General features: G+C 44.6%; 1 protein-coding gene across 2 annotated transcripts in view; it reads right to left on the reverse strand.

Annotated features, from left to right (window-relative positions):
- CCDC90B (coiled-coil domain containing 90B) overlaps positions 1-15,842 on the reverse strand; it is a 76,667-nt gene that overhangs the window by 19,088 nt on the left and 41,737 nt on the right. For both annotated transcript variants that reach the window (XM_077451404.1, XM_077451403.1), the window contains exons 6-7: positions 14,863-14,934; positions 7,330-7,383 (exon numbers count right to left, since the gene is read on the reverse strand). In XM_077451404.1, the coding sequence (XP_077307530.1) occupies positions 7,330-7,383; positions 14,863-14,934 (126 nt within the window). The remainder of the gene's footprint in view (positions 1-7,329; positions 7,384-14,862; positions 14,935-15,842) is intronic.

The following is a 15,842-nucleotide window of genomic DNA, read 5'->3' on the forward strand; positions in this document are numbered from 1 at the left end:
ATTTTCCTGATCTGCGGCTGCAGAGATCGGAAAATGTCTCACTGCCTGTGATTAGCGCCGTGCAGTGCCGACTTCATGGCGGGCTCTGCATGTGCGGTTTGCGAACACGCCTGATAAGCTCATCCTTAATCACTAGGAACAGACAAACTCTCTCTACTCCCCTGGGAGAACGGGGATCTGTTTTGTTTACATTGACAGATCCCCCGTTCTGGCTCTCTGTGGAGCGATCGCAGGTGGTCGGCGGACACAATGAGCTCATCCTGACTAATGATCAGAAACAGCGAGCTCTCTCCTCCTCCAGTCAGTCCCCTCCCCCCTACAGTTAGAAATACCTCCCAGGGAACACATGCCACCCCTTGATCACCCCCTAGTGTTTAACCCCTTCCCTGCCAGTGACATTTATACAGTAATCAGTGCATTTTTATAGCACTGATCGCTGTATAAATGTCATTAGTCTCAAAAAAAATGTCAAAAGTGTCCGATATGTCCGCCGCAATGTCACTGTCACACTAGAAATCGCTGATCACCGCCATTATTAAGGAAAGGAAGTTAGTTGCGATAACAGTGAAATAACTGATATTCAATCAGTGTGAACATAAACATGAATATTACTTGCCCGTTCGCTCAGAGGGTAATGCCATGTCGTCAGTACGTCCTTGTCCACCCAACGTGCGTTTTGTCATAAGATTGACGTAGTCTGGTACCCCAGTCATCGCGTTACCCTCTGAGCGAACGGGCGATCGCGAGCCGGCCGGCGATACATGCTATTTTTACTTCAGTTTTTTTTGCAAGTGTGATTTATTTGATCTAAATAAACATTTGCATCAGCATTTCACTATGGGAAGCCCCCTTGTTTTTGTTTCCGAGTGACAACCATTTACCATCGTGAATCCGTGGATCTATTCTACACCGATTTACCGGCTGCGGGTTGTCCCCTTGTCCCAGACTCCAGATCCTCCTGGATAAAGGCCCGGGCTGGGTTTATAGCCGCAGGCTTTCATTGCCTGCCCTCTGGTAAGGGCATAATTGTTATGGTGTTTAGCACGTGGTGGTGGAAGACTACACGCATGTCAGATTTAATAAGTTCATCTGTGGACTTTATTTATCAGGCCATTCACTATGACTTGATTTGCTCTATCACGGTTTGTAAATATTATATATATATATATATATATATATATATATATATATGCGATCCTCACAGCTTTATCACTTTGTGGTAATGTTTACTTACCTTGCTGTAATATTCATGTTTATGTTCACACTGACTGAATATCATTTATTTCACTGTCAGCGCAACGAACTTCCTTTCTTTATTTCTGTTATATGTGTATCTCATATATCAGTTGCTGCTTTATAGTTAGTTATTAATAAATTTTTTAGACCGCGATATTTCTCTCTTCTATTGTACCGCCATTATTAGTAGAAAAAATAATAAAAAATGCTATAAATCTATCCCCTATTTTATAGACGCTATAACTTTTGCGCAAACCAATCAATATATACGCTTATTGCGTGTTTTTTTTTTTTTTAACCAAAAATATGTAGAAGAATATATATATCGGCCTAAACTGAGGAAGATTTTTTATTTTTTTTATATTTTTTTAAAGGGATATTTATTATAGCAAAAAGTAATTAAAAAATTGTTTTGTTTTTTTTTCAAAATTGTCGCTTTTTTTTGTTTATAAAGCAAAAAATAAAGGTTGCGGAGGTGATCAAATATCACCAAAAGAAAAACTCCAATTGTGAGGAAAAAAAGGACAGAAATTTCAATTATGTACAACGCAATTGTCAGGTAAAGTAACGCAATGCTGTATCGCAAAAAATGGCCTGGGTAATGAAGGGGGGGGGGGGGTAAATCTGCCATAGGTCGCAGTGGTTAAAAGACAAACCAGTCCTGACATCTTGGAAACTTTACCCAAAAATCAGATATGAACATTACAAGTGTCTCATCTGTAATTGATCAACGCCCGGCCGTGAATAGAACAGATCTCATCTCCGATTGTACTGGGGGGTGCGGCGCATGCTCGGAGGAACATAATGCACAAAGACCAGCCACAGAATCCCAATGTGTATGAATTATACAATGTACACTGGGAATCCCACCGCTTTATTATCAAAAGGGAGTGCTACAGTTATCTATGGGGAGCAAGAAGACTTACAGAATCGTGTCATGACTGGGTTATACAAGAGTCTGAGTATCCGGTATTAAATTATTATAAAAGGAGAAGGCCGACTTAGAAAACGTTATAAAAAAATTTGCAAAGATATTTTATTTTATATGTAATCAACTTACCGTATATACTCGAGTATAAGCCGAGATTTTCAGCCTCTTTTTTGAGGCTGAAAGTGCCCCCTCGGCTTATACTCGAGTCACCGCTGTCTGACTGCTCGATCAGCGTATCGAGCAGACAGACGGCGGACATTAAAATTCAAAAGCCGCGCCTCCTTCTCCGCCTCCGCCTGTGATAGGCGGAACACTGAATTTCCCAGCAGTCAGTGTTCCGCCTATCACGGACATCCGCTCATCCTCGTACTACGGACGAGGATGAGACGATGTCCGTGATAGGCGGAACACAGGCTGCTGGGAAATTGAGTGTTCCGCCTATCACAGGCGGAGGCGGAGGCGCGGCTTTTGAATTGTAGAATGGCCGCCGAGAAGAGCGGCGATCCTGGAGCGGCGATCCATCGGCACGACACGGGACGGAGGAGGCACGGGACAGAGGAGGCACGGGACGGAGGAGGCACGGGACGGAGGAGGCTCGGGACGGAGGAGGCTCGGGACGGAGGAGGCTCGGGACGGAGGAGGCTCGGGACGGAGGAGGCTCGGGACGGAGGAGGCTCGGGACACAGGTAGGCTGGACACACACACAAGGCTGCACGGACACACACACAGGGATGGATGGATGGATGGACACACACACACACACACACACACACACAGGGATGGATGGATGGATGGATACACACACACACACACACACACACACACAGGGATGGATGGATGGATACACACACACACACACACACACACACAGGGATGGATGGATGGATGGATACACACACAGGGATGGATGGACGGACACACACACAGGGATGGATGGATGGATGGACACACACACAGGGATGGATGGACGGATGGACACACACACAGGGATGGATGGACGGACACACACACAGGGATGGACGGACACACAGGGATGGACAGCCATGTCTCACCCTCGGCTTATACACGAGTCAATAAGTTTTCCAGTTTTTTGGGGGTAAATTGGGGGCCTCGGCTTATATTCGGGTCGGCCTATACTCGAGTATATACGGTACAAAAAAAAATAAAAAATTAAATTAAAAACAAGGTTTGTTTTTCCTATTTTGACCAGTAGCATTTTTTTTTAACCACACTTGACCTCTGGAAAACGTAACCCCTCCCCCTCCTTCATGGCCAGGCCATTTTTTTGCGATACGTCCACTGCGTTATTTTAACTGATGATTGCGCGGTTCTGCGACATTGTACCCAAACAAAATTTATGTCCTTTTTTTTCCCCCCACAAATAGAGCTTTCTTTTGGTGGTATTTGATCACCTCTGTGGTTTTTTTTTTTTTTTGCGCTATAAACAAAACAAAAGCGACACTTTTGAAAAAACTTTTTCTTTTTTTTTTACTTTCTGCTATAAAACATATCCAATAAAAAAATTGAAGAAAAAAAAAAAAAATCTAATTTCTTCATAAATTTAGGCCAATATGAATTCAGCTACATTTTTTTTGGTAAAAAAAAAAAAATCCCAATAAGCGTATATTGATTGGTTTGCACAAAAGTTATAGCATCTACAAACTATGGGATATTTTTTTTTTGTTTTACTAGTAATGGTGGTAAACAGCGACTTGTAGCGGGACTGCAATATTGCAGCAGACATTCTGACACATACTTTTGGGGGTACCAGTGACACTAATACAGTGATCAGCGTTAAAAAAAAACATATATATATATGTAAAAAATAAAAATGCACTGTCACTGTACTAAGGACACTGGCTGGGAAGGGGTTAACATCAGGGGCGATCAAAGGGTTACAACGTGTGCCTAGCCAGTGTTTTACTACAGTGTGGGAGAGGTGTTTTTAATAGAGGAAGACATGGATCCTAGTCCCTGCTTTGTTTACATAGGCAGACCGCCATTCTGCCGCTCTGCTTGATGATTGGCGGGTGCCAACGCACATCGAGTCCCACGGTATACACACACATACATATACATACATATATATATATATATATATATATATATATATATATATATATATATATATATATATATATACAGTGCCTTGTGAAAGTATTCGGCCCCCTTGAACTTTTCAACCTTTTGCCACATTTCAGGCTTCAAACATAAAGATATAAAATTTTTATTTTTTGTGAAGAATCACCAACAAGTGGGACACAATTGTGAAGTGGAACGAAATCTATTGGATTTTTGAAACTTTTTTAACTAATAAAAAAATGAAAAGTGGGGCGTGCAAAATTATTCGTCCCCTTTGCGTTAATACTTTGTAGAGCCACCTTTTGCTGCGATTACAGCTGCAAGTCGCTTGGGGTATGTCTCTATCAGTTTTGCACATCGAGAGACTGAAATTCTTGCCCATTCTTCCTTGCAAAACAGCTCGAGCTCAGTGAGGTTGGATGGAGAGCGTTTGTGAACAGCAGTTTTCAGCTCTTTCCACAGATTCTCGATTGGATTCAGGTCTTGACTTTGACTTGGCCATTCTAACACCTGGATACGTTTATTTGTGAACCATTCCTTTGTAGATTTTGCTGTATGTTTGGGATCATTGTCTTGTTGGAAGATAAATCTCCGTCCCAGTTTCAGGTCTTTTGCAGACTCCAACAGGTTTTCCTCCAGAATGGTCCTGTATTTGGCTGCATCCATCTTCACCTCAATTTTAACCATCTTCCCTGTCCCTGCTGAAGAAAAGCAGGCCCAAACCATGATGCTGCCACCACCATGTTTGACAGTGGGGATGGTGTGTTGAGGGTGATGAGCTGTGTTGCTTTTACGCCAAACATATCGTTTTGCATTGTGGGCAAAAAGTTTGATTTTGGTTTCATCTGACCAGAGCACCTTCTTCCACATGTTTGGTGTGTCTCCCAGGGGGCTTGTGGCAAACTTTAGACGAGACTTTTTATGGATATCTTTGAGAAATGGCTTTCTTCTTGCCACTCTTCCATAAAGGCCAGATTTGTGCAGTGTACGACTGATTGTTGTCCTATGGACAGACTCTCCCACCTCAGCTGTAGTTCTCTGCAGTTCATCCAGAGTGATCATGGGCCTCTTGGCTGCATCTCTGATCAGTCTTCTCCTTATCTGAGATTAAAGTTTAAAGGGACGGCCAGGTCTTGGTAGATTTGCAGTGGTCTGATACTCCTTCCATTTCAAAATGATCGCTTGCACAGTGCTCCTTGGGATATTTAAAGCTTGGGAAATCTTTTTGTATCCAAATCCGGCTTTAAACTTCTCCACAACAGTATTACGGACCTGCCTGGTGTGTTCCTTGGTCTTCATGATGTTCTCTGCGCTTTCAACAGAACCCTGAGACTATCACAGAGCAGGTGCATTTATACAGAGACTTGATTACACACAGGTGGATTCTATTTATCACCATCAGTCATTTAGGACAACATTGGATCATTCAGAGATCCTCGCTGAACTTCTGGAGTGAGTTTGCTGCACTGAAAGTAAAGGGGCCGAATAATTTTGCACGCATCACTTTTCAGTTTTTTATTTGCTAAAAAAGTTTTAAAAATCCAATAGATTTCGTTCCACTTCACAATTGTGTCCCACTTGTTGGTGATTCTTCACAAAAAATAAAAATTTTATATCTTTATGTTTGAAGCCTGAAATGTGGCAAAAGGTTGAAAAGTTCAAGGGGGCCGAATAATTTCGCAAGGTACTGTATATATATATATATATATATATATATATATATATATATATATATATATATATATATATATATATATATATATATATATATATATATATATATATATATATATATATATATATATATATATATATACACACACATCTATACATACACACACGTGATCCGGCGCAGAGGTGTCGCCCATAGCAGAAGTATTCAATTAATTTTTTTATTTATTATAAACACTGTAAAAAGACATTTTGTTCACATTTAAAATCACACTAAAAATTATCTTTCTTGTACAAACAGTTACCGTATATACTCGAGTATAAGCCGAGATTTTCAGCCTCTTTTTTGAGGCTGAAAGTGCCCCCCTCGGCTTATACTCGAGTCATCGCCGTCTGACTGCTCGATCAGCGTATCGAGCAGACAGACGGCGGACATACTACAATTTGAAAGCCGCGCCTCCTTCTCCGCCTCCGCCTGTGATAGGCGGAACACTGAATTTCCCAGCAGCCTGTGTTCCGCCTATCACGGACATCGTCTCATCCTCGTCCGTAGTACGAGGATGAGACGATATCGGTGATAGGCGGAACACAGGCTGCTGGGAAATTCAGTGTTCCGCCTATCACAGGCGGAGGCGGGGCTTTTGAATTTTAGAATGGCCGCCGAGGCGATCCTGGCAAGGCACGGGACGGAGGCAAGGCAAGGCACGGCACGGGACGGGACGGAGGCAAGGCACGACACGACACGGGACGGAGGCAAGGAGGCACGGCACGGGACGGAGGCAAGGAGGCAAGGCACGGGACGGAGGCTCGGGACACAGGTAGGCTGGACACACACACACACACACACACACGGACACACACACACACACACACGGACACACACACACACACACGGAAACACACATGGACACACACACACAGGGATGGATGGATGGATGGAGACACACACACACAGGGATGGATGGATGGATGGAGACACACACACACAGGGATGGATGGATGGAGACACACACACACAGGGATGGATGGATGGATGGACACACACACACACACAGGGATGGATGGATGGATGGACACACACACACACAGGGATGGATGGATGGATGGACACACACACACACAGGGATGGACGGACACACAGGGACGGACACACACACAGGGATGGACAGGCATGTCTCACCCTCGGCTTATACACGAGTCAATAAGTTTGCCAGTTTTTTTGGGGGTAAATTGGGGGCCTCGGCTTATATTCGGGTCGGCCTATACTCGAGTATATACGGTAAGTTAATTGCAAAGAAAAGATTTTTTTTTTTTGCACATTATTTTAATGCGATTTTTTATTTTTATGCATTTTTATGCAACCTTTCATTTTGTTCTAATATTTCAAGTTGAGCATTATTCTAAATCACCTTTTTATGGAACTCTGTGCTGGCTTCCATCAGCTTCTTCTCTTGATCTGTGAACTAAAATATAAAAGAAATAAATTATTATCGGCACGAACAGCACCACAAGTTTTAGAGCTGCCGGATCACACTAGGAATCGGTCAGGAACACGATTCACGTGCAGCTCAGCGCGGTGCGATTCCAGCCCATTCATTTTGAACAGGCTAAAATCGCACCAAACCAATAGCAGTGCAAGCACTCATTTTATAAAACGCACCACAACCTGATCACATGGTACTTTGGAACCATGCGATCAGGTGCAGGCGAAAGCACCGCATTTGGGGGTCGTCACTGGGAGCAGCGCGACACTGACACCCACTGTAGATCACAACAGAAGTGCGTTTCGAATGCGGTGTGGGAAACGCACACGGAACGCAAGTTTTCTGAACCGTGTTTTGGTGTGCATGGGGCCTTAAAGTTTTACTAAACCCAGGACCCTGCAATCACGGTATCTGGTCTCCCACAGTACACAGAACGTGGAAATGCAATTATTTTAGTAAATATAAACTGCTAAATACCTTTTTACATCAGCAGTATATAGCAGCCTTGTGACTACTTATCAGTGTCTGGTTAAAGCTTGTAGGAGGAGTTTTCATTCTCCACTGACTGTCCTATGAGGCTGCATGACCCCTGACCCTCTGTCTGGACAGTACTGATTGACCCTGTGCTGATCACATGCACCCTCCCAAAAAAAAAAAAAAAAGAAAAAAATACTCTAGATATACACAAACCGAACTGAGCATGTGCAGCCTGTCCCCAATGCTCTGTATTATAAGGGGCCCTTAGAGTTTAATCCCACTTTCAGAGCCCGCCTGCGTTAGTGTATGCATTGAAACGTGTTGCATTAGACCCCTTTCATACTTGTCCTGCGACTTGGGACTGCAAAAGTCGCATTAACCACTTACGGGCCACCCGCCGCAGTTTTATGGCGGCTGTTTGAAGGAGGATATCGTTCTTTTGGCAGCAGCTAGCGGCCATAACCCCGTTATCCCCTTCTTCAGCGGGCGGTCCACTACAAGATAAAAGTGGTCCCTGCGGCGGATTCACAGCAAGATCACTTTTATTGGTGGCGGGAGAGGGCCCCCCTGCTCCTGCCACTTACCAGAGCCTTCCGGCGCTTGCCGGAGCTGTCGGCAGCGGCGGAGGCGATCGCGTCCTGTCTCCTGTCAGGGAGACGAGTGAGGGGAAGATGGCCCCACCCGTCTCCATACAATTACTGGGGGGAAGTGACATCAAAACATCACTTCCACCCACAGCTCTTAACCACTTGGCGCCCAAGGTACGTCCTGGGACATCCTTGACTTTCCGGGCTTATATCTGAATGATGCCTGAGGCTACATCATTCAGATATTGGCATTTTCAGCCGGCGATTCCCTGCACCATAAAGAACGATCATAGCGGCTGTTCCGCCGCTTGATCGTTCTTACGGGCGGCGGGAGGGGACGCCCCCTCCCCCACCCCCTCCGGTGCTTCTACCGACTCATCGCTTCCATCGGTGAGTCGGACACAGTATCTGCCGGCCCCCGGATGGTGATCATAGAGATTTCCGGCGGACCAGATGGTTGCCGGAGTCTCTATGATCGTTCGGAGGCCGGGCGCGATGTTATGACGTCACGCCCGGCCTCTGCATTCAAATAACATCGCCGCCTCTGCTGGGAAGCCGTGACCATTTAAAAAAAAAAAGTTTTTTTTGATTTTAGGCTTCCCAGCCTAGAGGTGAGATGTGGGGTCTTATTGACCCCATATCTCACTGTAAATAGGTCCGATCGTGCCATATTCCTATTACAAGGGATGTTTACATTCCTTGTAATAGGAATAAAAGTAATCACATTTTTTTTTTTTTTTTAAGTGTCAAACTAAAAAAATAAAAGTAAAATTAACAATAATAAAAAAAAAAAATGTAAAGCGCCCCTGTCCCCGTGAGTTCATACGCAGAAGCGAACGCATACGTAAGTCCCACCCACATATGAAAACGGTGTTCAAACCACACATGTGAGGTATCGCCGCGAACTTTAGAGCGAGAGCAATAATTCTAGCCCTAGACCTCCTCTGTAACTCAAAACATGTAACCAGTAAAAAAATTTAAAGCGTTGCCTATGGGGCAAAGTTTGGCGCCATTCCGCAAGCGCGTGCAATATTGAAGCGTGACATGTTGGGTATCTATTTACTCGGCATATCTTTATCTTTCACATTATGCAAAAAAATTGGGCTAACTTTACTGTATTTTTTTTTTAAAGCATGAAACGTTTTGTTTTTTCCTGCAAAAAACCTGTTCGAAAAATTGCTGCGCAAATACCGTGTGAGATAAAAAGTTGCAACGAGCGCCATTGTATTCTCTAGGGTCTTTGCTAAAAATGTATGTTTGGGGGTTCTATAATTTTCTAGCAAAAAAATTATGAATTTTACATGTAGGAGAGAAATGTTAGAATTAGCCTGGGTGCGAAGTGGTTAAAGGGCCAATTTTTTTTATTGATTTTTTTTTTAATTACTTTTTTTTATTGCATTTTAGTCTAAATATGAGATGTGAGGACTTTTTGACCCCCAGATATCATATTTAAGAGGTCCTGTCATGGTTTTTTTCTATTACAAGGGATGTTTACATTCCTTGTAATAGGAATAACAGTGACATTTTTTTTTTTAACAGTGTAAAAATAAAAAATAAAAGGTAAAATAAATAATAATAAAAAAATTTTTAAACACGTCCTGTCCCGCCGAGCACGTGTGCAGAAGTGAACACATACGTGAGTAGCGCCTGCATATGAAAATGGTGTTCAAACCACACATGTGAGGTATCGCCGATATTGGTAGAGCGAGAGCAATAATTCTAGCCCTAGACCTCCTCTGTAACACAAAACATGCAACCTGTAGAATTTTTTTAACCACTTTCAGACCGGACCATTTTGCTGGTAAATGACCAGAGGTCTTTTTACACTTTGGCACTGCGCTGCTTTAACTGGTAATTGCGCGGTCATGCAATGTTGTACCCAAACAAAATTTGCGTCCTTTTCTTCCCACAAATAGAGCTTTCTTTTGATGGTATTTGATTGCCTCTGCGATTTTTATTTTTTGCGATATAAACGTAAAAAGACCGCAAATTTTGAAAAAAAATGATATTTTCTACTTTTTGTTATTAGAAAAATCCAATAAACTCAATTTTAGTCATACATTTAGGCCAAAATGTATTCAGCCACATGTCTTTGGTAAAAAAAAAGTCAATAATTGTATATTTATTGGTTTGCGCAAAAGTTGTCACATCTACAAACTAAGGTACGTTTTCTGGAATTTACGCAGCTTTTAGTTTACGACTGCCTATCTCATTTCTTGAGGTGCTAAAATGACAGGGCAGTACAAAACCCCCCCAAATGACCCCATTTTGGAAAGTAGACCCCCTAAGGAAATTGATAAGAGGCATGTTGAGCCCATTGAATATTTTATTTTTTTGCCTCAAGCGATTGAATAATGACAAAAAAAAAATTTTTTTTTTTTTTTTACACAAAGTTGTCACTAAATGATATATTGCTCACACATGCTATGGGCGTATGTGAAATGACACCCCAAAATAAATTCTGCTGCTTCTCCTGAGTACGGGGATACCACATATGTGGGACTTTTTGGGAGCCTAGCCGCGTACAGGGCCCCGAAAACCAAGCACCGCCTTCAGGCTTTCTAAGGGCGTAAATTTTTGATTTCACGCCTCACTACCTATTACAGTTTTGAAGGCCATAAAATGCCAAGATGGCACAAAACCCCCACAAATGACCCCATTTTAGAAAGTAGACACCCCAAGCTATTTGCTGAGAGGCATGTTGAGTCCATGGAATATTTTATATTTTGCCACAAGTTGCGGGAAAATTACAAACTTTTTTTTTTTTTTTTTTTTTCACAAAGTTGTCACTAAATGATATATTGCTCATGCATGCCATGGGCATATGTGAAATGACACCCCAAAATAAATTCTGCTGCTTCTCCTGAGTACGGGGATACCACATATGTGGGACTTTTTGGGAGCCTAGCCGCGTACGGGGCCCCGAAAACCAAGCACCGCCTTCAGGCTTTCTAAGGGCGTAATTTTTTGAGTTCACTTCTCACTACCTATTACAGTTTTGAAGGCCATAAAATGCCAAGATGGCACAAAACCCCCACAAATGACCCCATTTTAGAAAGTAGACACCCCAAGCTATTTGCTGAGAGGCATGTTGAGTCCATGGAATATTTTATATTTTGCCACAAGTTGCGGGAAAATTACAAACTTTTTTTTTTTTTCACAAAGTTGTCACTAAATGATATATTGCTCACGAATGCCATGGGCATATGTGAAATGACACCCCAAAATAAATTCTGCTGCTTCTCCTGAGTACGGGGATACCACATATGTGGGACTTTTTGGGAGCCTAGCCGCGTACGGGGCCCCAAAAACCAAGCACCGCCTTCAGGCTTTCTAAGGGCGTTACAGTTTTGAAGGCCATAAAATGCCAAGATGGCACAACCCCCCCCCCCCAAATGACCCCATTTTAGAAAGTAGACACCCCTAAATTTAGGGGTACACTAGTGAGACTAGGTAATAAATGGCGGGTGCCCTGAAACTATAAAAAAATAACTAACCAACCAGCGTCACCTGTAACAGTTATATGGTGATCACTGGTGAAAGGGTTAACTAGGGGGCAATCAGGGGGCTTTATGCGGTAGTATATGGGGGTCCCTGGCGCTATAAAAAGCTGCGGCGAACCTAAATACCTACCTGCCTAACTAGCGTCACCTGTGACACTAATACAGCGATCAGAAAAACGATCGCTTATTAGGCTGGGTTCACACTGGAGCGATGCGGGAACGCCACGAATGCGCGGCGGGTTCCCGCATCGCATGCCTCCCGGCGGCAGTTCACACTGCCCTATGCGAACTGCTGGGAGTGTCAGTGAAATGTTAATGACACCCCCAGATCAGTTCGCATATCGCAGTGCGATCTGCAAACTTGGATCGCATGGTGTGAACACCCATGCGATCCGATTCTGCTGCGGACCAAAAAAAGGGTCCCGTGCGAGTTTGCGGCGGGTGCGGCGGGTGCGACACGAATTCAGCCATACTATCTGTATAGCTGAACTCGAATCGCACAGAGATCGGATGTGATTTGCACTGCAGTGCGGTGCGAATCACATCCGTTCTCATAAACCGCTGCAATGTGAACCCAGCCTTAGTGACACTGGCGACGGGGGGTGATCACGGGGTTAAACCTTTATTGGGGGGGTTAGGGGGGTACCTTAGAACTAAAGGGGGCTAACCCTAACTGCCCTAACAGTTATTAGTCACAAATGACACCTGCCGGGTGATCAGGGGGTTAAACCTTTATTAGGTAATAAATGGCGGGTGCCCTGAAACTATAAAAAAATAACTAACCAACCAGCGTCACCTGTAACAGTTATATGGTGATCACTGGTGAAAGGGTTAACTAGGGGGCAATCAGGGGGCTTTATGCGGTAGTATATGGGGGTCCCTAGCGCTATAAAAAGCTGCGGCGAACCTAAATACCTACCTGCCTAACTAGCGTCACCTGTGACACTAATACGGCGATCAGAAAAATGATCGCTTATTAGGCTGGGTTCACACTGGAGCGATGCGGAAACGCCGCGAATCCGCGGCGGGTTCCCGCATCGCATGCCTCCCGGCGGCAGTTCACACTGCCCTATGCGAACTGCTGGGAGTGTCAGTGAAATGTTACTGACACCCCCAGATCAGTTCGCATATCGCAGTGCGATCTGCAAACTCGGATCGCATGGTGTGAACACCCATGCGATCCGATTCTGCTGCGGGCCAAAAAAAGGGTCCCGTGCGAATTTGCGGCGGGTGCGGCGGGTGCGGCGAATGGCTGAACTCGAATCGCACAGAGATCGGATGTGATTTGCACTGCAGTGCGGTGCGAATCACATTCGTTCTCATAAACCGCTGCAATGTGAACCCAGCCTTAGTGACACTGGCGACGGGGGGTGATCACGGGGTTAAACCTTTATTGGGGGGGTTAGGGGGGTACATTAGAACTAAAGGGGGCTAACCCTAACTGCCCTAACAGTTATTACAGTCACAAATGACACCAATGCAAAAAAAAAAAAAAAAAAATGACATTGGTGTCACTGTGACTGGGGGGCAGGGGTAATTGGGGGGGTGATCGGGGGGTAAAGGGGGGGTGTGAGTGTGCCTGGCATGTTCTACTGTGCGTGGGATGTGTTGGTGCAACTCACTGATCCGCTCTCCTCCGTGTCGGAACGAAAAATACCGACACGGAGGAGAGAATACATCACTTCCTCTCCTGTGTTTACATTACAGGAGAGGAAGTGATGTCACCGGGGATTTCCATTCGTCGGGAGCGATCGCGAGGGGGTGGCCATGAATGAATGGCCGTCCCCTCGTCCGGGATCGCTCCCGAACGAAAACCGACCGCCGCAGGCACCGGGCGGGGGCCCGATCGGGCCCCCGACCCGCGGGAGGCAAATCACGTACATGTATGTGCTTATGCCTGCCCGTGCCATTCTGCCGACGTACATCGGCGTGCGGCGGTCGGCAAGTGGTTAAACGTCGCCTATGGAGATTTTTTTTTAAGGTTAAACCTTTGTCGCCATTCCACGAGCGGGGGCAATTGTGAAGCGTGACATGTTGGGTAATCAATTTACTCGGCGTAACATTATCTTTCACAATATAAAAAAAAAAAAATTGGGCCAATTTTACTGCGGTCTTTTTTTTTTATTTACATTTTTTCACATTTTTCCCAAAAAAAAAAAAAAAGTGCACTTGTAAGACCACTGTGCAAATACGGTGTGAAAAAAAAAAAAAAGTATTGCCACGTCCGCCATTTTATTCTCTAGGGTGTTAGGAAAAAAAAAAAAAACAATATATAATGTTTGGGAGTTCTAAGTAATTTTCTAGCAAATAAAAAAAAAAACCACGTAAACACCAAAATATCGAGGCTGGTCCTTAAGTGGTTAGCAAGCCGTACTCCCATGGTTTTTAAAATCACGGCAAAAGAAATTGCGGCAAAATCACGCCACTTCCCGGTCGCACAAGTGTGAAAGGGGGGCCTTATCGGCAACCTATTAAGAGTATTGTTTTACTATTTTTTTTTTTCTAGTATAGGATAAGAGTAGAGAAGGATTATAGCCTGCAGACCTGACCTTTGTATTCGGATTTGCGAGGGAGTCTCCCCGCTGTCGGAATGCAACAGCTCAGCGGGAGGATTTTCCCCATCGAGTGTGTGGATGGGGAAATCAAGTCAGTTTTTTTTCATTCAACCCTCTGGTTGAATGAAAAAAAATAAAAATAATACTACACATGCATGGGCTGGTTTAGATAGTAGAACGGCTCACCTGCGCTAAGGGAAAAAAGAATTGCACAGCAATAGAACATTTTACACTGTCACTTCTGCTTGTGACCACTGGATGGCAGCAGAGACATTTGATGAAAGTATACTGATCATCTTTCACTATGTTCATTGGGGGGGGCTGGGCGGTGATTACCAAATCGGTCAGACGACTGCGCTCCAGGTTTATGTCCAGTTTTGTGTCGGCCCGGATCTGGTTGGTTTCATTCTGTAAAAGGAAAAACAGAAATATAGATAAAAAAAAAAAGGAAAAGGCTGCAATACTTACATTTTACCTTGGTTCCCCCTGGCTGCTTGCGCTTTTTCTCTCCAATGCTCCGTGTTGTGGGCGGGCCCTCGCCATCTTCGTGTATAAGGGCTATTGGTACGATATGTGACCACCAGCAGGACTGTGTTAAAGAGGCTTTGTCACACAGATGGAAGGGAGAATAAGAGAAGAAGTACTACAGCTCATTCGTTAAACCCCCCCCCCCCCCCCATCCACATGTGTCAAACACAAGGCCAGCAGGATGAATCCGGCCCTCCAGGTCAGTTCATGTGTCCCTCGCACCTCTCCTGCAGCTGCGGTGCCTCCCTCATCTCCGCCCCCACCACGTTTTAGCAGTCGGCATCAGAGAGGATGACAGAACTCCTCTTACAGATCCTGTGCTGCTCCATGCAGCCGCAGAGAGGCTTGTCTCTGCCCCTTCCGCCGTCTCTGTTGTCTGCAGCAGAGAGGCGGACAGAACTGCCCCTACAGGCAGGGCCACTGTTAGAAATCATGGGGCCCCATACAGCGCTTCTGATAGGGGCCCCCCCCCAACCATGCCTACACCCAACCTACCCCCAGCGGTGCAGTGTAAAAGCAGCACTGACTTTATCCGCCTACACCCCGTAAAAAAAGTCCCTTCTCTGCTTCCACCTTCTGGGCCCCTCTGTTGACATGATGGGGCCCAGGGAAATTTATTTTAAGCTCTTGTAAGCAAGTAGGAGTGATGGTTTGGTCTAGTAAAATCCATTTATTCATTTAGGCAGACATGAACAATAAAGCTGCCCTGGCCCCCCCTGTCTAGCTGATGGGGCCTGGGCCCAGTACAACAGGATCAGTTGTACTGCCTTATTAGCGGCCCTGCCTAC

This window comes from Lithobates pipiens, unplaced genomic scaffold (assembly GCF_037356315.1).
Source record: "Lithobates pipiens isolate NorthernLeopardFrog02 unplaced genomic scaffold, aLitPip1_a1.2 Scaffold_23, whole genome shotgun sequence".
NCBI lineage: Eukaryota > Metazoa > Chordata > Amphibia > Anura > Ranidae > Lithobates > Lithobates pipiens.